At 36.0% G+C, this 23,340-nt stretch overlaps 1 protein-coding gene across 2 annotated transcripts in view; it reads left to right on the top strand.

The window, feature by feature from the left end:
* Nucleotides 1-23,340, top strand: part of PTPN12 (protein tyrosine phosphatase non-receptor type 12) — an 82,218-nt gene that overhangs the window by 15,827 nt on the left and 43,051 nt on the right. For both annotated transcript variants that reach the window (XR_007130676.1, XM_047752001.1), the window contains exons 2-3: nucleotides 20,659-20,767; nucleotides 22,628-22,704. Coding sequence is in view for 1 of the 2 variants with exons in the window: in XM_047752001.1 (XP_047607957.1) it covers nucleotides 20,659-20,767; nucleotides 22,628-22,704 (186 nt within the window). In the remaining variant the exon portion in view is untranslated. The remainder of the gene's footprint in view (nucleotides 1-20,658; nucleotides 20,768-22,627; nucleotides 22,705-23,340) is intronic.

Below are 23,340 nucleotides of genomic sequence, written 5' to 3'. Positions count from 1 at the left end.
AACAGGAACTCCTCTTTCCTTTCTTTTTTTTTTAACAGTAAATTATATACTCAATTTTTTTGTTTGTTTGTTTGTTTTTGTTTTTTGGCTGTCCCTGTGACATGCAGAAGTTCCCAGGCCAGGGATCGAACCTGCACCACAGCAGTGTCCTGAGCCACAGCAGTGACAACCTGGATCCTTAACCTTCTAAGCCATCAGGGAACTCCTAAACTAAGCCTTCTTGAATGAGTAATTCGGTAGGCACTGGGTAGCTCTGCTTCCACAGGCCCTTATTCATTTCTTAAACCCCCAATGTAAGCTGATTTCAAGCTCTACTATTCTGCTGAAATTGCATTTACTGTGACTGTCTTAGCTCTGCTAGACATGACCAGTAGATATGTTATAGTGGTGCACAGCTTTCTTGATGCCTCCTTGACATTCAGCACTCTTGACTTCTTTTTTAAGTTCTTCTCTGACTGAAGCATCATTTACACCTGTTTTCTCACCTACCTCTTTAGTCTCTCCTTTGTTATTATGCTTAAATGATACATACTTTCAATTCTTCATGCTTCATGGTCTTAAGGGAGATATAATTGAATACTTCAATATTTAAAAATAAGAAAGCGTCTACACATCTTGTAAAACTGACTACAGTGACATGGATTATTCTAATGCTGCTTAAGAGTCTGAAGGAATAATAAAGTATTGATATTTTTTCATGCTCTGCATTCTTGTGATGGCTAGTGGATTATTTGTAAAGTATTTTTGGACAATGCAGTTTAATCTAAACCAGAAGTATGAGATCAATATTTAACCAGCACATTTAATTTTCTGTTGTTGCTTTATCATATTGCCAGTTTTTCTATTGCTTATAAGCCAAATTTTGTTTGCAAACCATATATTGTTCATGTCATATCTGATATGTTCAAATATCTAGTATTTTCAAAATCTCATTGTTTTGGCAAGTTATAATGCCACCTCAAGTTCAAAGGGTTGGGAAACAGATTTACGGTTACACGTTTTAAGTAGGAACAACTACAAAATCACATGTGGTTGTAATATAAGGAGAGTTGAAAACCAGGCTATTAATGTGATCAACCTACCAAATGACAGGTATAGGGGATATCATTATAAAGGATGATTAAGACATGGAAGCAAGACTTGAAATAGGGAGTGAGTGAGTGACCTCTGCAGTTATCTGGGAGAAGAGTATTCCAGACTCAAGAACATTAAGTGCCCAAGGATCTGAATTAGGAATGTGTTGAAGGGATGTCAAGGGAGCCAGTGTGCTTGAGCAGAATGGGTGAAGAAGAGAGTAGGAGATCTGTGGTAACATTGGGAGTTACAGTGAACCCCGTAGGTTCTTGTAGGTCACCATGAGGGCTCTGGCTTTTACTCTGAGATGAATTTTATTCTTAGGTATGATGTTAACTTACATTTTAACAGGATCCAGCTTGCCTGCCTGCTTTGTGAAGAACATATTGTAGAGAGGTCAAGGTATAAGCAGAGACCACTTAGAAAGCTATTTGAGTAGTTCAAGCAGGAGGAGGAGGGCCTAGAGGCAATGATAGTGCTATGAGGAAAAGGGATGACTTTGGAAGGTAGTGCTATGGTAGCATTCCTAAGAGTTGGTGATATTGGAGGGTGAGGAAGAAAGTGTCCAAGCTTATGTGGACACTAAGTGATAGTGATGAGATAGGGAATATTGGAGGAAAGAGAAGTGGACACTGAGTTCAGTTTTAGATGTATAGAGTTTGAATGGCATTTAGATCTCAGGGCAGACATGGTTGGCCTTATTGCTCTCTGATTTTTTTTTTTTTTTTTTGATGGGGAATTGTCAAACTCATTGAAGAAGATAAGGTTTCTGAAATAAAGAACATATCCTGAGAATAACAGAAAACTACAGAACATTAGGGACACTTAAGTGTCTACTTAATGATGATAAACTCAGTACTGGAGAGTTAGGAGCAGAAGCTGGAGGGTAGTGTAGAGGCTAAGTGGATTGAGGAGTTACAAGAGAATTTGGATTTAAACCAGAATTTGGGAATGGAAGTCAAGGGTGAACTTGTCAAAAGCACTGAGAAGATGGTAGGACAAATTTGCATTATTATTATTATTTTTTAAATCAGTGGGAGAATTACCCTCGCCTCTGAAACCCTATCATATATATGAGTTGTCCTGAAAGATAAACTTGCTGTAGTCATTTTAGGGAACAGAGAAGTTAGGGGGGTGAGGATAGGTCAGAAAGCTAGTAAACATATTGATTTGTTTCATTATTCTCTCTTCCTCTCTTAACCCTGGATCCCTTCCCCCATTTCTACCCTCTTACTGCTACCCTTGTTCTGTTGATTACTTTGCACTCTCTCTTTAAAGCAACATGATCATCCACTGCAACCAGAGGTAACTTAAAGCCCAGAGATAATGGAATCAGAGAAAAACCCAAAAAGTGTTGAGTTGGTGCCATCATGTATGTGCCTAATGAACTCTTATTCTTAACCCAGTGAGGAAAATGGGTCCATTTTATAGATGAGGAAACAAGCCATAGTTGTCCTTCAGCTTAGTAGGGGCATTGGAGGCAGTGGACTTCAAGTAATAGGTAATACTATGCAGGGCTTCTACCTGTTAAGGTTGCATCAGTCGGGGTAGGTTGCAAATGGTAATCATTAAAAGGTGGCCTGTGATAACGCAGAAAACTGTTGAGAGACGAATTGGGTTTGACAGCGTAGAAGCATAACATACTTAACTTTTTTACTTTTTTGATTCCATAGCACTTTATCTGTCTCTATTATAATTCACCATATCATGTTGCAATTATATATGTTTTTCTATTTCTTTTACTAGGTTGGGAGGTCTTCAGTGGCCAGAGATCCAGAGCTAGTGTCCTGGATCTTGTCTTTATGCTTTTGGGACCTAGCCAGTGGCCACATGATAGGAGCTTTGTAAGTCTTGTCAAATTAATCACTGTAATATGCTTACAAAGTACGTTTAACAGGCAATAGAAATAATGGAGTATGTAAAACCTCTGCAGGAAATGTTATTAGGTGCTTTACATTGAATCTTCAGACCAATCCAAGTCCTTTTTTTACAATTGAGGAAACTACTTGCTCAAGGTCACATAGGTACTAAGTGGCAGAACTATTCCAGTTGTAAAACCTATACTCTTTACTATGCTTTGCGACTGTTTCAGTGCAGCCGTTGTGGGCATCAGCAGCAAAATCATCCATTCCTAAGTCAAGAGACACTGATTGGCAGACCTTTTTCTCTTAATGGCTGCACCTGCGACACATGGAAGTTCTTGGGCTAGGGATTGAATCCCAGGCAGCAGCTGTGACCTATGCTGCAGCTGTGGTGACATCCAATCCTTTAACCCACTGCACTGGACCAGGGATTGAATCCATGCCTTTACAGCTACCTGAGTCACTGCAGTTACGTTCTCAACCCACTGCACCATGGTGGGAACTCCTGATTGGCAGAACTTTTGAAATAAGTGGTTACTTGACACCATAGGATTTGTTAATTTTTCTTCTGGCTGTCAATTATTTGTCAAAATCTTTATCTTAAATATACTTGAGTATGGATTGACTATGTTAGTCTCATGTCTTTTGAAATGGAATTCTTTTTTTTTTTTTCTTTTTTTAGGGCCACACCTGTGGCATATGGAAATTCCCAGGATAGGGGTTGAATCAGAGCTGCAGTTGCTGGCCTATGCTACAGCCATAGCCATTTGGGTTCTGAGCCACATCTGTGACCTACACCACAGCTCACAGCAACACCACTGAGCAAGGCCAGAAATTGGACCTGAGTCCTCCTGGGTACTAGTCGGGTTTGCAACCACTGAGCCACAATGGGAACAACTCCCAACATGGAATTCTTTCAATGTTGTATGTGAACCATTTTTAATCATGGGGTGGGAGGAGGAGGAGGCTCCATCTTTGCAAACTTAACAATCAAAGCATTTCTATTCATATACCTTTCATACTCTGCTAGTTAGTGAATATTTTGACGAATGATGTGATCCCTTCCTATAGTTATAATCTGTTTCATCTGCCTAACATTTCACTGAAACAAAGCTCTCCTTTGAGAATAGAGTTTAGCACTAACTTAGTATGTAAAAGTAACACAAATAGGTTGTTTTTCACCTACTAAAGCTGTAAATAAAAACAGGCATTAAGTGGTTACCTCCATATTTCTTATCACATCAGAGTTTGAGTGAGTCAAATATAGAATTATCCCGTTTGTTATATTTCAAAGAGAGTGAGTTATTCTGAGTTTTCTGATTAAATTAAACCCGTTTGAATGGCAGTGGGGCTTATATGGTCTCTTTCCTGAGGGAATTTTCAATAGAAATAGGGAAATAAAGAGGTATGCAAATAACTAGTGCAAAACTGAACATGGTACTCTAGGACACAGTGCCATGAAGATACTTTTTTTGGCAACTTCTAAAAATTGTGGTAAAAAGTACATAACAAAAGTTACAATTTTAACCATTTTTAAATGTACAGTTCATTGTCATTAAGTACATCCACACTGTTCTGCAGTGAGGATTTCTACAAAGGAAAAATCATATACAGTTAGGAGAATCATGGAATGCTTATTAATAAGTGCTTTCAAAATGAGCCTAGGAGGAAAGGTGAATCTTGGTGGAGGGAGTTTGGGAATCCTCTGAGCAAACAAATAGAGGTGGGGATAAAGAGACTTCAGGGAACAGCAATTAGTAGCATTATTTAACTAAACAAGAGCAATCCCAAAGAACACTTATAGAAATAATTTATAATTATAAAGACATATTTAATAAATAAGGAATTGATTAAGAATAGTATAAATTTTTAGAATAAATGCTAAATGAATTTTCCACAGATAAAAGTAGACTTGGTCTTTGTTATTCATGAAATTTTCTAGCCAGCAAAAGATTTGTAATTTAAACAATAAATGCTATTTGATTATGGAGCTATGCTCTAAAATAATTTAATCTCAGAGATTGCCAGTTTACTCACACTACACATTAAATATTATTATCGGTGGTTTTGTATGGCTCAGAGAAGTCAAGCTGACAGTGAAGTACCAAGTCACACTAATCGTCTCATCCTATTAGAAAGTAACCGGTACATAAGAATTGTCACTTCACAAAGTGATGCAAGAGAGTACTGCTTTGCCTGAGACTTGACTTTGTAATCTAAAATGGTACTAAATTATAAGTTTTTTTTTTTTCATTTTATTTAAAAATAAACAAGTTATTTTAAAGCAGATTAATAGTTGTCTAAAGGAGTTAGTATGCCAGTGTAAAGATACTGGTGAAACAGTTAAGGACAAAGCCAGTCTTACAGTGCTTTTTGTTCTGACTTAAGTTTAAAGCATAAATATTATAATAATAAAGATCAAATTTAACCTCATAAAAATAAAAAATCTGTAATACAAAAAGTAATGCAAATATGAGCAGTAGATTAATATAAAACATTTTAAACACATTTAACAGTTGGAGGATTACTATCTAAAATATGTGAGTAGCTTTTATGTAAAAGACCCCTCCAGTAATAAACTTAACAAATACTAAGAAAATTAACAGAAGAAAAATGCAAATAATTACTAAACATGGGAAAAAAGTCACTAACCTATCCAATAATCAGAGAATAAAAACCAGCATTAACTTTTGAGGCGGCATCCATCAGATTGCACAAAATTTTTTAAATTAATTAATTTTTTTCTGCTGTACAGTATGGGGACCAAATTACACATACATGTATATATACCTTTTCCTCCCATTGTTGTATTGCTATGTAAGTATCTAGACATGGTTCTCAATGCTACACAGCAGGATCTCATTATAAATCCATTCCAAGAGCAGTAGTTTGTATCCATTAACCCCAAGCTCCCCATCCCTCCCACTCCCTCCCTCTCCCCCCCAGGCCGCCACAAGTCTATGACTTCCTTTTCTGTGGAAATGTTCATTTGTGCTGTATATTAGATTCCAGTTATAAGTGATATCATATGGTATTTATCCTTCTCTTTCTGACTTATTTCAGTATGAGAGTCTCTAGTTCCATCCATGTTGCTGCAAATGGCATTATGTTGTTCTTTTTTATGGCTGGGTAGTATTCCATTGTGTATATACACCACATCTTCCTAATCCAATTGTCTGTTGATGGACATTTGGGTTGTTTCCAGCTCTTGGCTATTGTGAATAGAGCTGCAATGAACATGCAGGTGCATGTGTCTTTTTTAAGGAAAGTTTTGTACGGATATATGCCCAAGAGTGGGATTGCTAGATTCCACAAAATTTGGTAAGATTCAAAAATAGATAATAGGAGTTACCACTGTGGCTCATAATGAACACGACTAGTATCCATGAGGACACAGGTTCGATCCCTGGCCTTGCTTAATGGGTTAAGGTTCCAGAGTTGCTCTGAGCTGTGGTGTAGGTCGCAGACACAGCTTGGATCCCACGTTGCAGTGGCTGTGGTTAGGCTGGCAACTACAGCTCTGATTCTACCCCTAGCCTAGGAACTTCCATATGCTGCAGGTGTGGCCCTAAAAAGAAAAAAATGTAGAAATTGATAATAGCAAATATTGGCAAGGATATAGAAAACTAGCATTCTAGATCTGTTGATAGGAAGGTAAATTGATGCAGCGTTTTTGGAATGCAGTTTGGCCACTTCTAGTAGCACTGGTGAGTGTATACTATTTGACCTGGCATGTTAACTTCTAAAATTTTTTTCTTTAAAATATTCACATATTTGCTTAACACAGTTGTCCAGTGTATTAGTTACAGTGATTTCTGTGAAACAACATATAAAATATATATTAATAAAGAGGCCACTTCAGAGGAGAGGGATATGGAGGAGAGGAGGTTACTTTTTCACTTTATAATTGTATACAGAAAAAGTTAACATAGCAGTCCAAGGAAGACCTGCTTGCAAGATTGGCCTTTTCTGGTGTCTGGGAAGCTGGACCTTTGGGAGGGCTCCCGTAATTCCATGATAAGAATGGCCCACTGTGCTTTTATTGTACAAATACAGTTTTTGTTAAACACCTGCTTTCCTTCTGGAACTCTGGAAATTTTGCTCTTGCTAAGGCAGAGAGTGCGTATATGACCAGCCACCAATAAAAACTGTGGGCACCTTGTCTCTAATGAGCTCCCCAGGTAGACAGCATTTCACAGGTGTTGTCATAACTCATTGTTGGAGGGCACTCACTGTTGGAGGGCTTAAGTACGTCCTGCATAACTCCATTAAGAGAGGACTCTTGAACGCTTGTGCCTAGTTTCTTCTGGACTTAGCCTCATGCACCTTTTCCTTTGTATCCTTTAGCTGTGATAAATCATAGATGTGAATATGACTATAAATATAGTTATTCAGGTCATTCTCGTGTATCACTGAACCAGAGGTGGTCTTAGAAACCCATGGCACAATTTGTCATTTTAGTTTGAATGTGTTAGCATATGCACGTATTGCTTGTATAATTTTTAAAACTCTAAATTTAATAACTACATATTTAAATTATATGTATATATAAACATAGGCACACATGTAGCTCATCTCTAAGAATACGTTGATGGGTGTTTATATGTGTGTATTAGCACCCACTTATTCTTCAAATTTCCTCCCTGGTGATAAAAGATTGAATGCTTTCCTTGGTGACATTGTAGGCAAATCAAAAACAAAGTGTCTTTAGTTATGTTACTTAGGACAAGGGGGTTATTACTTTAAATAAATTATTTAAAAATACACTTCATTTTTTTCAGTTTCTTATGTCATTATGGTGGTAAACCACAAAGATCAGATATCAAGTAGCATTTTTAAATGTATACTCTCTACTTATACAAACTATATTATCTGAACTTAATGAACTGCATATGTTATAAATGTAATAGGGTGCCATATGTTATAAATGGGAATAGGGTGCCAATTCATTGACTGCATGATGTTCTAAATATGGTTATCACTGCCCATTATGTCTAAAAATCTTGCTGTGCTTTATTGAATATGTGATACACAGAAGACTAGGCACTGTGGAGGAATAAGGAAAAATATAAAAGATTATTTCTGGCAGAGGGAATTATAATCTTGAGTGGCAGCAGTGATGGTAGTGGTGGGATAAAACCTGTAAACAAATGATGGATAGAAGATAAATTTCATGTGACTGGGATCTACTTTTGGATGTATGCTACACGAGGACAGGGATTTTGTCCTGTTCACCACTCTATCTACCACCCAAAAGAAAGCCTGACACATAGAGTAGGTTAGCAAAAATTATATAACACCAGTCATCTTCATGAAGGTGATAACCGAATCTTACTTTTTTCTCTTATTACAAGTATCCAGATCTAATATTGCAGCAAATTGAGAAAGTAGATTAAAAAAAAAATCATAACAGTTAATTCATGAGTGGAGCAGACTGTCTAATGTCATGTGAATATTGTGTGACCTGATAATCAGAAACATTTTAATGGATCTTAACAACAATTATCTGGTCCCTCTTCCCATACTGGTTAGCGCATTTAATAACTGCATACAACTACAAAGGGTTTCTTTCCCTTTATTTTAAAAAAAGTTTTAATTCTGGTAAAATGCAAATAACATGAAACTTACCATCTTAACCATTTATAACTGTACAGTTTAGTAGTACTAAATACATTCATATTGTTGTACAGCCAATCTGTAGAATTCTTTTCATCTTGGAAAACCAAAACTCTACACCCATTAAACAACTTCCATTCTCCTCCTTCTCCTTAGCCCCTGGCAACTACCATTCTGCTTTGTATCTCTATGGCTTTGACTAGTCTTTGTACCTCATTTAAGTGGAATAATATAATTTATTGTAGCTGGATTATTTCACTGAGCATATTTTCAAGTTTCATCCATGTCGCAGCATGTGTCAGAATTTCCTTCCTTTTTAAGGCTTAATAGTAATATATATATGTAATATGTATTACATTATATATGTATATGTACACACCGCATTTTTTTAATCTGTTAGTCTCGATGGACAATTGGGTTGCTTCTACTTCTTGGTTATTGTGAATAATATTGCTGTGAACAAGAGTGCACACATACCTGTTTAAGAGCCTGCTTTCCATTCTTTTAAGTATATACTCAGAATTGGAGTTGCTGGATTTAAGTTTTAATTTTTTGAGGAAAGACCATACTGTTTTCCACAGTGGCTGTGCCATTTTACAGTTCTACCAATAGTGGACAGAGATTCCAATTTCTCCACATTCTCACCAACACCTGTTGGTTTTTTTGTTTGCTTTTGGTTTTGGTTTTGGTTTTTTGGATGGTAGCCATTGCAGTGTGTGTGAAGTGATATCTCATTGTGGCTTTGATTTGCATTTTCCTGCTGATTAGTGATGTTAGCATATACTTATTGACCACATGTATATATTTTTTGAGAAGTATCTACTTAAGTCCTTTGCCCATTTTTTTTCCTTCTTTTTAGGGTTGCACCTGTGGCATATGGAAGTTCTCCAGACTAGGGGTCAAATTGGAATGGCAGATGCCGGCCCGCGCCACAGCTGTGTCAGTGCCAGCTCCTTAACCCACTGAGCAAGGCCAGGGATCAAACCTGCATCCCCATGGATACTAGTCAGGCTCTTAACCTGCTGAGCCACAATGGGAACTCCCCTTTGCCCATTTTTAAATTGTTTATTGTTGCTGAGTTGTAGGAGTTCTTATATAGTGTTTCTGTATATTCATCTTTAGCATGAAAAGGACAGTCAATTTATAAAAGTTTAATAATTATAATAAGACAAAACTTAAGTTTTCTGATTCATTTTCAAAGTAAAAGGCTCTCAGGATAGTTAATGTGGGTTCATAATTCCAGTTTAATTAATACTTTTTATAATCATTTGAAGTTTTAGTTATTGATCATTTTTCCTCCAAGATTGCTATGTAGATTGACATATGTTCTGCTTATCTCAGGAAAGTGTCTGCTATAGGACGCATTAGTAAATTCTCTTCAGTAACTGACCATGGTTTTGAAAGTTGTCAAAATGTCACATTTTTTATTTAAAATCTTGACTTACTTTGATTCAAGTGTTCTAAAATGTCATTTTTTTAAAACTAAGAAACCATTCTAGATTATATTTTTAAGTTATTTTATATAGTTCCTCTATACCATAAGTTTGTTTTTATTTAAAATATTGCAGGGATCTTGTTAATTGTATGTAGGTGGGTCCTAGTTTTTATCATGATTGAAGTTTGGCTCCTTGTTTGATTTTGTATGATATATGAAAGAGGAATACTGCTTATCATTACAGAGATTTTTGAAAACAAAATCATGCCTTTGGTGACTTGGGGTGCACATATCTTCATAGCAGTGTGATCTGGCCTTTTGAGACCAAGTCTGTAATAATGCCAGAATGAAATATTTTTTGCAAGAAATCATCACTATATAATTTCAGAACATTTTCATCACTGCGGGGGGGAAAAAAAAACCAGACCCATTACCAGTCCTACTTTATTTCCCCTCACCCAACACCCTGGAAACCACAAGTACTTTCTGACGTTATAGATTTGCCTACTTGGACATTTCACATAAATGGAACCATGCAATATGTGCTTTTTGTGTCTGACTTCTTTCACTTAGCATTATGGTTTCAAGACTCATCTGTTGAGCATGTGTCAGTACTTTTATTCCTTTATTCCTTATTATTTGTAAGTAATATTCCATTATATGACTAGACTACATTTGGTTTATTCATTCATCAGTTGATGGACATTTGGGTTATTTCTATTTTTGACTTAACGGATAATGCTGCTCTGAGCATCTGTGTAAAGTTTCTGTATGGACATGTTTTCAGTTCCCTTGGGTATATACCTAGGAGTGGAATCACTGGGTCATATGGTAACTTTATATTTAGACTTTTGAGGAACTGCCAAACTGTTTTCTCTATTAAAAATTTAAAACTTAATTTTACAAACAAAAGTTTGGCAACCTAAATAGACTTTACCTCTACTTGGTCTCCCCCACTTTCTTTTTTTTATTACAGTATAGTACACATATATATATACATATATACATATATACATATATATGTGTATATATATGTATGTATATGTATATACACGTGTGTGTATATATATACAGTACAGCATATATACATATATACAATACATATATGCACATATATGATCCAGTCATATATTTACATATGTACATACATATATATTTCCATGTCGTGTTACATGTACACAATGGAATACTACTCAGCCATAAAAAAGAACAAGATAATGCTATTTGCAGCAACATGGATGGAACTAGAGATTCCCATACTAGGTGAAGTCAGAAAGAGAAAGACAAATATCATATGATATCACTTATATGTGGAATCAAAAATATGGCACAGGAGTTCCCATCGTGGCGCAGTGGTTAACGAATCCGACTAGGAACCATGAGGTTGCGGGTTCGGTCCCTGCCCTCGCTCAGTGGGTTAACCATACGGCGATGCCGTGAGCTGTGGTATAGGTCGCAGACGTGGCTCGGATCCCGCGTTGCTGTGGCTCTGGCGTAGGCTGGCAGCTACGGCTCCGATTTGGCCCCTAGCCTGGGAACCTCCATATGCCACAGGAACAGCCCAAGAAATGGCAAAAAAACAAACAAAAAAAAATATGGCACAAATGAATCTATCTGCAGAACAGCAGCAACAAACTCATGGACATAGATCCTCTATGTGGTTGCCAAGGGGGAGGGAATGGGATGGACTGGGAGTTTGGGGTTATTGGATACAAACTATTGCATTTGGAGTGGATAAGCAATGAGGTCCTAGTGGATAGCACAGGAAACTATATCTAATAACTTGTGATAGAACATGATAGAAGGTAATATGAGAAAAGGAATGTATATATATGTATGAGTGGTTCACTTAGCTGTACAACAGAAATTGACAGAACATTGTAAATCAACTATAATAATAATAATAATGATAATAAAAAAGTTTGGCCTGTTGACCATAGCTTTTCAGCAGTCTGGCCTATCAAAAAAGAATTATTTTTGTAAGTGGTAGATATGAATTGTTCTTAAATTGCAATGGTGTCTCTTCCTGTGCTGTTTTTTGCAAAGATAAAAATATGAATTCTGCATCCATGCTATTAATCTGAAGGGTCTTTTTTGTTTTACTTAGGTGGACAGTTGATGTTTTTGTGAACTAATGTGTTAAACCTGGGACTCAGTATTCTTACTTTTACTATAAGAGACATTATACTCTTACTATATGAGTAATTGTAATTATGTTATATATTTTGCAATAATGACAGTGATGAATTGCTTTGGAACACTTTGAGAGTCTGAGCTTGGCTGAGTATTTCTCAGTGGAGACTAAAGAGATATAACTAGATAAAAGGTGGCATAGTCAGAAGCCATAGTAGTAATACCCTGATTTTGGAATTTTTGAGCAATTTGCTGTGGGGACAGTGGAACAAAATATTTGAAGTGAGGTTGACCTGGAAAATGTGGAACCATTGGTTGCATGAGTTAAATGGTTAGAGGGGCATTAGGTAAAGGATGATGAAGAAACAGATGGAAGTGAAGATGAGGGCTTTGTGAATAGAAACAAATAAAAATGAAATAAATCTGGGAACACATTTTTTTATTTGCTATATAAACAAATAATTGTCCTCTTAATTTAAATATAGCTTAGTGGTAGGAAGAGGATAAACTTTTTTTTTTTTTTTTAGTGGCCACACCCATGGCATATGGAAGTTCCCTGGCCAGGGATTGAATCTGAGCCGCAACTTTGGCAATGCTGGATCCTATAATTCACTATGCTAGGCCGGGAATCAAATCTGTACCTTCACAGTGACCCGAGCTGCTACAGTTGGATTCTTAACCATTGCACCACAGCAGGAACTCCTAGGGAGAGGGTAAATTTGAATCACATCTTTTTTTTTTTTTTTTAACTTATTTTGATCTTGAGAAAGTATTATAGATGTTTTTCCAACCAGAAAACAGGATCCTTTCCTTTAAGAAGGGGAGAGCATTTGCTTATTGTGTAGAGTATGCAAAAAATTAGGCTGTGGTGGATTTTTTTTTTTTTTGGACCTTTTTTCCTTTTAGTCTTTATGCTTTGCCATATTGATTATTTTTAAATATAGAATACAACATTTTGTTTAAAAACAAATTCTCAAGATTAAAATCTATTGCTGCATCCCTACAGGGAGGATTATAAAGGTGCTATGTTGAGGAGATCTCCTTTGCTAGTAGTTGATGGACCTAGGAAAGCTGTCTCATTGTGAAGTGCTGGGAGAGAAAATAATTTCGTAAGTTTACGGTCAGTTCTGATTTGCATCATTTCCTCTGAACATTACCACCTGAGAAAACCTAAAGAGAAAACCTTGACTTGCTGTAACCGTGGTAGTCACTGGTATGGATAGAATAAGAAGATATAGTTTGCATCTTCAGGGAACTTATAGTCTATCAGGGATGGTATATGTGCACATGTAAGTAATTATTGTACATGGGGATATGTCCAAGGTTAGAGGTTAATGTAAAGTGCTGTGGGTAGAGATGAGGAAGCAATATGGGAGGAAGTGGAAGATGAGGTTGGGTGCCAGTACTATTCTCAGGAAATGTTTCAGCAAGACGATGCCTATACTGAACTAGAAAGAAGCCAGGAGTTTGCTTGGTAGACTGCTAGGAAAATAACTGAAGTATCAAAATCATTGTGAACTAAGAGTAAAATCATGTTACCAAAAGATCTGTTAGATTGGCTCGTATTTACTTCAAAGTTATGTTCTTTTAGCATCTGCTCTGATTTAGCTTTAGTGAGAAGGCATAGCTATGCATTTCTGAAAAAGAATGGCAGGTAAGTTAGTCTGTCATTCAGTAGGTAAATTGTGAGTAAAGAAGGGAAGATGAATTTTGAAAGGCAGAGATGAATATTTTTGTAACTACAGGTCAGTGTTGCAGTTGCGTAGTTCAAAGACCCTTTAGTTATATTCGTTGTATATAACAGTTACTATTAGTAGCATACATATTTTTATATAAATATGTTTGTAAAGATTTAAGAATAGCCAGTTAGAGATAGTATATTTTTGGTGGAAATTATGCTCTGATTTTTTAAAATTTCTGATTTTACTACTTCTTGTTGTTACTTTGTATTTGGATTTTTTAAAAAAGTATATTTTGTCTTACTAATCAACCAACTTTATGATTGGGTTAATTTAGTAGTATTATGATTGGCTTTTGTGACTGATAACATTTAAATATTTCTGGCTTAATGAATTTATTCATTTAACAGTTATTATTGGGCGATAACTATGTGCCAAGCCCCCTGACTTTTAAAATTCAGATTGATTTTCCAGTAATTGCTTCAGAACTTTTTCAGAAGTGGCAAAAGCAGTACTTTTTAGGTATTCTTATATTTTGTTTGCTACAGTGTAATTCTTTTTTTTTTTTTTTGTCTTTTTGCTATTTCTTTGGGCCTCTCCCGCGGCATATGGAGATTCCCAGGCTAGGGGTCGAATCGGAGCTGTGGCCACCGGCCTACGCCAGAGCCACATAATGCTGGATCCGAGCCGCGTCTGCAGCCTACACCACAGCTCACGGCAATGCCGGATCCTTAACCCACTGAGCAAGGGCAGGGACCGAACCCGCAACCTCATGGTTCCTAGTCGGATTCGTTAACCACTGCGCCACGACGGGAACTCCAACAGTGTAATTCTTAATCTTAAAGCCATTCCATTTTATTTCACTTTAAGACACATTGTTGTTTTTGCATTTTTTTGTTTGTTTGTTTTGTTTTGTTTTTTTGCCCAGTTTCCTGTGGTATATGGAAGTTCCTGGGTCAGGGATCAAACCCAAGCCACAGCACTGACAATGCTGGATTCTTAACTGGCTGAGCCACCAGGGAACTCCAAGATTTGTATTCTTGTGTGCATATTTACTAAAATTAGTGTTTTATGAAACTCATACTGTTTTTTAACTGTTAATGACATTGGAGAATTTGGGGCAGTAGTATGTGGCCTAGTAACAGTATGAGAAAGCTTGAGTTCCAGTATTTATTTATATCCCATCTTATGCCCAAAATTGACTTAGCTTAATTTCATTTTAGCTCTGTTACTTTTCTTTCAATTTGTTTCCTTTTTTCTTTTTTAATATATATTTTTGGAGCCGTACCCATGGCATATGGAAGTTTCTAGGCTAGGAGTCGAATCAGAGCTATAGCTGTCGGCCCACACCACAGCCACAGCAATATGGGATCTGAGCTACATGTGTGACCTACAACACAGCTCACGGCAACACCAGATCCCTGACCCATCAAGTGAGGCCAGGGATCAAACCCGCATCCTCATGAACTCCTGTCAATTTGTTTTCTTTGTTGTCCTGATTGAAAATCCAGCCCACAATTAAGTACTTATTCTTGTCTACCTGTAGTCTGAATTCTAAGTCCTTTCAGTGAATATGAAGAGACTTAGATAGATAAATTTTAGATGTGGAGCTAATACAGCTTGCTTATGGATTGATTTAATGTTGGGGATGAGGGGAGGTAAAGGTAGGAATCAAGATGATTTCCAGTTTTTAGGCTTGGGCAGCTCTTGAATGTTGGTGCTTTTTAGACATGTTTGTGATGCCTATGAGACAATCAAGTAGATAGTTGCTTATTTTTCTAGAGAGATTCAACAAGCTTCACAAACACCCTCTCATTAGCTTTGGTCCTTAGATAAATAAGGAAACTTTTAAAGAACCAAATCTTGACACACCACTGGATACTTTTAAAGAGGATAGTTGTATTGCATGTGACTTAGAGGCCTTGGAGAATCAGTTTATTGATTTAGGATTAGGAGGATAAAATGTTTATGTTTTTAAGAAATAAAGAGAAAGTAATTTGTTTGGAACTTTACAACAGTGGATATTAAACTCCGTTTTTGTTTGCATCAAAAATTCTAATCTATTAGAGACATCTCTGTGACTTGTCTGAGAAGGCTAATTAAACAGTTCTTAAAATCACCCATTTAATGTGATTCACATTGCACTGGCTATAAAGTACAATAAGAAAGTCCAGTCTCTCCCTTCAGTTTTATAGTATAATAGATGAGACATTAGCCAAAATACAAGTGTTAAGAGAGCAATGTGTTATTGACAACTCAGTGCTGGGAACTGGGAGCAATTAGGAGGGAAAAACTTCAGAAAGGAAGTAACACTTTAGCCAGAGTCTTCCTCACCAGCAAGAGTAAAAATTGTCAAACTGTGATGATGAGGGGTGGAGGGTTGCTGGTCAGGCTGGTGGTGGTGGTGTTGCTGATGCTGGTAGTGGTAATAAATCCGTATGACTGAACATCATACTCTGAGTAAGGGAGAGTTATAAAAAGAAGCTGGGAAATTGGACAGGCAGCTTTCAAAATATGTTAAAATTAAACTAGGAATTGATAGCTTATCTTGGAGGTGATAGACCCTTTGGAGGATTTTTAAGTGTGAGGCTTCAGTTAAAATGATCAGAGTTGCTTTAGCATAGTAACTCTGAGATAAGACTGGAATTATATAAGAAGTCTGTTAATGTGACTTTCTCAAGACTTTTAAGGTAGACTCAACTGAAAATGTCTTTCTTAAAGGCTTTTTTGTTTGCTTAGTTAAAAAAAAAAAAAGCCACACATGACAAAGGCTGTTAATTGAATCTACAAATTTAGGTATATTTTTGCCCAGTTAGAAGAGTGATTTCAAGTGCTTTCTTGCTTCAGTGTAATTTAATTATTTGTAACTTGATAAATGAATGATTTTGTTAGTGTTTAGTTCGCCTCTGTTCGCATACAAACTGTCACATAATACCATACTTAAGAATAACGTTCTTTAGTATTTTTGTGGCATGTTTCTCAATTTCATAGAGACGGCTTCACTAGAGACAATGGAAGTGGTGGTCAGGAAGTGAAATGAAATACATGTAGGTACTTTGCATTTCATTTAGTTAAATGAACTTTGGTGTGCTACCTGTCTTTCAAGCATTATTGGGACATAAAATTTGATGTTGTATTAAAAGAACAAAACTGTCTTTTGTTTGGGGCAGCATTCAAATTTTATTCTAAGATTAGTTTATTTAACATATATAAGCATTAATTACGCTCCAGGGATGCAGGGTATTACAAATATTAATCTGACAGTAGTCTTGTACTCAGAGTTTAGTAAAGGAATTCTCTTTATATATTTATCATAAAGAGAAGGAAATGGTGTTTTACGAGTACATATAAAGTCCAAAAAAGAATTCAGAAGGGAAGATTATTTTTGCATGACAAAAGAAAGAAACTCTGAATAAGCTTGGGAGGTGTGTGAGTGGAATGACCACTAAAATGCAAAGAAAAAGCATCAAGACCCAGAAAGATGGCTATCCTGAGAATTTTTAAAAGTTGAATCTTGAAAGCATCTTTTATGTTGTTTCGTTTGGTTTATCAGTTTTATACTGCTGATGTCAAGGGCTACCAAGTCCATATAGTATTGTACTCCGATGTTTTAAGAGATTTGGGGAAGTTTTGGTTTGCTGTACCTCCCACGTTTATCTAGAATCTAACCTCAAAACCTTTAAATTCCTGTATTTAAACACTTTTTGGTGATAGCCGGTGCATATTTTTTTGCTTTCACTTGCTTTTGAACAACAATCTCCTCCCTGTCCCTTTTTTTGCTACTTGATAATTACATTTTCCTTCTTTATTCCTAATCCGTCCTCCTCCTCCCAAGAAAAATCATCAACTTTCCAAAAATTTTCAGTGCTACCACTGAAATAAAATACAGAGGAACCTAAGAGTTTTTGAAAATCTGTTTCCATTCCTCCATGCAATTGATCACAATACTCCTGTCTCTTGAACATACCTTTCAACCAGTGATTCTTAAAGCACAGCCTCCAGCAGCAGCAGCAGCAGCAGCATCCCATATTAAAAATACAAATTCTCAGGCTGTACCCCAGACCTACTGAGCAGAAGAAACTCTGAGGGTAGGACCCTGCATTCCTCCTTTTAACAAGCCCTCTAGGTGCTTATGAAGCATGCTCAAATTTGGCAGTATGAATGAAGGATGCTTTATAATATTTAATACTCTCAGGCAAACAAATTGGTCTAGAATATGTGACTCCTTTTGATCTCTGATCTAAAAAAGAAAGAAATTTTAGTAGCAAATAACATTTAAAAAGTTTCATTAATTGACTTAATGGTAATAATTAACATTCTTTGAGCCCATTTTTTTGTGCCAGGCTCTTTGCTGAGACTAGGTATTATGCTCATGTCTCAGAGGGTGAGCCACCGTTTAAATATGTTCAGTGTCATAAAGCAAGAGAGTGTCAGATCAAGAATTTTAATTCAAGCAGCAGACTATAAAGCTGACCTTTTTTGTTAGAAAGTCAGTTCCTATTTGAGGATGTCTTTTTAATTCTACATTTGGGTAGAATTTTTATGATGTCAATTTTTTTAAATGTACAAAACAGTTTATGTTTAATGGATCACCATTGTTTTATTTATACTGCAACATAGATTAGTGGCTCTTAGCGATATGAAAATTTCTAAGTACAAACATATATTTTTTCTTTTTTTTTTTTGTCTTTTTGCTATTTCTAGGGCCGCTCCCATGGCGTATGGAGGTTCCCAGGCTAGGGGTCGAATCGGAGCTGTAGCCACCAGCCTACGCCAGAGCCACAGCAACGCAGGATCCGAGCCGCGTCTGCAATCTACACGACAGCTCACGGCAATGCCGGATCCTTAACCCACTGAGCAAGGGCAGGGACCGAACCTGCAACCTCATGGTTCCTAGTCGGATTCGTTAACCACTGAGCCACGACGGGAACTCCCTGTTTTTTCTTTTTGATACCAACAGTAGTGTATTATATACACTATTGTTTTCTGCTTTTTTACACGTGTACTTTTCGAGATCTTTTCATATCACTGTATATCAAGAGCCTTCCTCATTTCTTTCAACTGTATCATATTTGTATAAAATGAAACAAATCATTTTAGCCAATCCTTTACTATAGTCTTTTCCAAAACAAATAATAATTGTTTGCAGTCTTTTGCTGTTATAAACAATTCTGTGATAAATAACTGTTTATATCATTTTATGAGTGTGAGCCATTTACCTAAAGAATGTATTTGTAGAAGTGCAGCCTGGGATGAGGGGTTATGTGTATTTATAATTGCCAAATTACCCTCCTTAGGAGTTGTGCTCATGTTCTACCAGCATTGCATCAAAGTTCTGGTTTTCCCACACCCTCACCAACAGCCAATTTTCTTTCTTTTTTTTTTTTTTTTTGTCTAATTGCCATTTCTTGGGCCGCTCCCTCGGCATATGGAGGTTCCCAGGCTAGGGGTCTAATCAAGCTGTAGCCACCGACCTACACCACAGCCACAGCAACCCGGGACCCAAGCCGCATCTTTGATCTACCCCACAGCTCACGTCAATGCCGTATCCTTAACCCACTGAGCAAGGCCAGGGATCGAACCCGCAACCTCATGGTTCCTAGTCGGATTCGTTAACCTCTGAGCCACAACGGCAACTCCCAATTTATTTTTTAGATATAATTTTCCCCCCAATACAGTTACATACTTTGAGAATTTTTATCACCACAGGAAATAGCATCATAAATGTGAATTTTGCTTTGACGTTGTGCCAGTGCAGGAGTATATATTGCTGATTTAGGTCTCTGAGATTGTGATGATAAAGTTCAGTAGTTTTTCAGAGAAAAACAACATGCTTACTATTCTATATGTAAGGACCTATAGAATAGTAAGATTATTTCAAGTGCAGTATGTTAAAGTATGTCATAATGAGAATAAGAATCTTGAATTAAAGTTACGTAAGTTAAATAAAATCTGTGATTTTTAAAAAAATAGAGACATAATATTTTTAGTTGCTTAATTATCAGCATCAGAATGAGCAAGAATAAAACCATGGTGAAAAAGTTAAATGTTAACCAAACTGCTTTTTCATTTATATTTAATAATTTGTTGAATATGCCTTCAATATGTCTTTAAGCCTAGATGAAAGCAGGCTCCTTTGAAATTAAATTTCAGCAGTGTAGTTGAGTATTGAATTTAAACAATTCACAATGCTGACTTTCAGTGCTTCTGAAAGCAGGAAGTGTATTACTGACATGCAGAAATATTCCAGCCCTAAGAACATCCCTACTGCCATATGTGGTAAGAATTTGTCACTAACTCACAAACCACTTCTGTAATGCAGTGAATAAGCAGAATTGGTCTTTGTTGGGTAAATCCAATTCAATATGAAAGAACTTTATTTTGCAGTGTCTTATAAGTAATTATTAGCTTATGCCTTGGAAGGAGACTGGCACATCATGGGTGTTTAAGGTTTATTGAGAGAAGGAATAAAGAAATGTGTACATAATCTTTTAGGCATCATTTTTAAATTTGAGTTTTGGGACCCTAAGTTAAATATTCTGACTCAGCTTATTAATGACTTCTTTAAATCAAATTACTTTTATTCTAGGGTCCCATTTCTTTTACTACTACTTGGAATGTTAATCTTATATTTATACTTATACTGAAAAAGAAATTATTAGGGTTAATATGAGGGGTAGGAAGATATTGTCAATGTAGAAAAACAGGAAAATGAGTTGTGAGGAGAATGGGCTGTGAGGAATTGGGGTTAGTAAAATTCAGTGAAGAGCTGTCTATCATTTAAATTTTCATTAAAATTTTGAAGTAATGGTATTTTTCTAAACTTGAATTTTCTTTTTTTTTTTTTTTCGATTGTAAGCGATTAAGAAGATTGTCAACTAAATATAGAACAGAAAAGATATATCCCACAGCCACTGGAGAAAAAGAAGAAAACGTTAAAAAAAACAGATATAAGGACATACTGCCATGTAAGTTTGAAATGCCATTAACGGAACAAATGGAAATGCTAATTAACAGTTTCGTAGCCTAAACTACCTTTATTCTTCCAAATGAGTTTGGTTGTTAAGAAGGTAGTAATTAACCTCTCTTTCAAGGTACACTATAAAAAAATAATTTGTGATCGTGCTTGCCTTTCCTACTGGCAGTAGTTTTTGTTGTTGTACTTGCCTTATCATTATTATTATTTAAGTATCATAGTTACTCTGGTACTTATTTTTAAATACTTCAAAATCCAAGTAAAAATATATTTTGTGGACTCTCTGTTCAAAGAAGTTATTTTGTTAAAATGAAATAATATAAACCGATGATTCAATAAGTATAATTGAATGAATTTTATGAAATGCTAAAAATATTAACTCTTATCTATTGTCTGTTCACAGTAAGAACCTTAATTGATTAATTATGTATTAAAAATGAGCCATGATTCATGCCTGTGTGTCTACTGTTCTCAGCAGTCTAAAAATGTACCTCTGAGGTGATGCCTAAGACTGATAGCATTATATTCTAATAATAATAATAATAATAATAATAATAAATTCTTAAATAGTATAGTTTTCCAGTAAAATGCCTTTAAAGTGCCTTTAAAAGCATACATATTTAAGTGTTCCCATTGTATTTGTTTGGGTTTTTTGTTTATTTTTTTCTCTTTTTTGGGTCTCCCTGTGGCTTATGGAGTTCCTATGCCAGGGATCAGATCCAGGCCAGAGTTGCAACCTACACCATAGCTGTGGCAACATGAGATCCTTTAACCCACTGTGCCCGGCCAGGGATCAAACCTGTGTCCTGTTGCTACAGAGATGCTGCTAATCACGTTGTGTCACAGTGGGAACTCCTAAGTGTCCCTATTTTAAAAAGCAAAAATTAAATAGCTTGTCATGCAACTAGTAGGGCAGATGAGAACTTAAACCCAGGCAGTTTGTATCCAGAGCATTTGTTCTCATCTGGGGTGCTTTTGCTCCTGCAGGGATATTTACCATTGTCTGGAGATGGTTTGGTTGTCCTAACTAGGATGTGGAATGAGCAGGCTGCTACTGGCATCTAGTGGGTAGAAGATAAGTATCTGCTACACTAAACAATACAGAGGCTACAGCCTCCCCACAACAAAGAATTATCGAAGGCCAAAATTTGAAAAGGGCTGAGTTTGAGAGCCCTTGCTCTAGAGCTTGAACTCCTTATCACTGGGCTATAGGCCAAGTAGCAGTGCCTTTGCCCTTTAAGTTATTTCAGGTTTGATAAGTCAGTTACCAGTAAATTTCTAGTCATTTTAATTTGGAAAATTATATTGAAAGTATGGTGTTTAGGAATATATGTCTTCTTACCGTCATAAGAATAATGTAAGTTGTCAGTTTCCTTTGTGTATTTACCATGTCCAGTGCTTGCAGGTACAGTATTTTAAAAACAATTTTATAATTTATATAGCATAAAATTTACCCATTGTAAGAAAAGGGAACCCTTGTACACTGTTGATGGGAATGTAAATTGGTGCAGCCACTGTGGAGAACAGTATGAAAGTTCCCAGGTCACCAATCACACCTGTGCCACGGAGTGACCCAAGCTGCTGCAGTGACAGTGCCAGATCCTTAACCCACTGCACCACAAGAGAACTCCAGGAATTTGTATTTTAAAAGAGCACCTGAGATTATCCTGATTCTAACTTTAAAACACAGCTTCACAATCAGACTTAGTTACTGTCACTATGTTACAAATTGCCCTGCTGGTAACTAGAGTCAATTTTCATTGTTTTTCAAAGTAAATATTTTATAGTTCATTAGAAAAAAATTTATCTGCCAAGAAAACATAATTCACGAAATCCATTTATTTCCTTGTAGTTGATCACAGCCGAGTTAAGTTGACTTTAAAGACTCCTTCTCAAGATTCAGATTATATCAATGCAAATTTTATTAAGGTATGTATTAACTTTAAGTGGTATTTCGCTGCCCTATTCAATTCTTCCTCCATACTAGTCTTATTAAAATTTTTTAAATTGCCTAAACATGATACCAACAGCAAAAGAAGTAAAAGTAAAATCACAGCCATGACATATTTTTATATGCTTTCCTTATAGCTTCCTTATTCATGAAGATAGAGATTTTTGCTTAGTTTTATGTCAGTGGATATAAAGTTTTCTATTTTTCTTTTACACTGAAGGCTTATAAATACTGATTTCTAAATCTTCTTGTCTTAAATTACTCAGGCTAGAATTACTGGGTAATACTGATTTAAAATTATAGAATATAAATTTAGATTAAAAACTTTTGGCAGTTTTTACTAGGTTTCGAGTGACAGCCAAAATGCAAGATTAAATGTAATCTTTAGAGATAACCTTTTTTGGATACTCTTTGATCTAAAGCAGTCAAGTTTTTACACAGTTACCAATAGAGAGACAGATTCAAACTGCTGCTTAAGTAAATAAATAACTATTAATAGTTTTTATTCATTTATGGTTTTAGTTATTTTATATATGGTATTTATACATATTTTAATATATTATCTATGTTAAATTAATAGTTATGAATAGTTATGGTTTCAAATAAAATTTTTT

This window comes from Phacochoerus africanus, chromosome 11 (genome assembly GCF_016906955.1).
Source record: "Phacochoerus africanus isolate WHEZ1 chromosome 11, ROS_Pafr_v1, whole genome shotgun sequence".
Lineage (NCBI taxonomy): Eukaryota > Metazoa > Chordata > Mammalia > Artiodactyla > Suidae > Phacochoerus > Phacochoerus africanus.
Note: the sequence above shows the minus strand (reverse complement) of the source record. Positions and strands in the feature narration are given on the sequence as shown.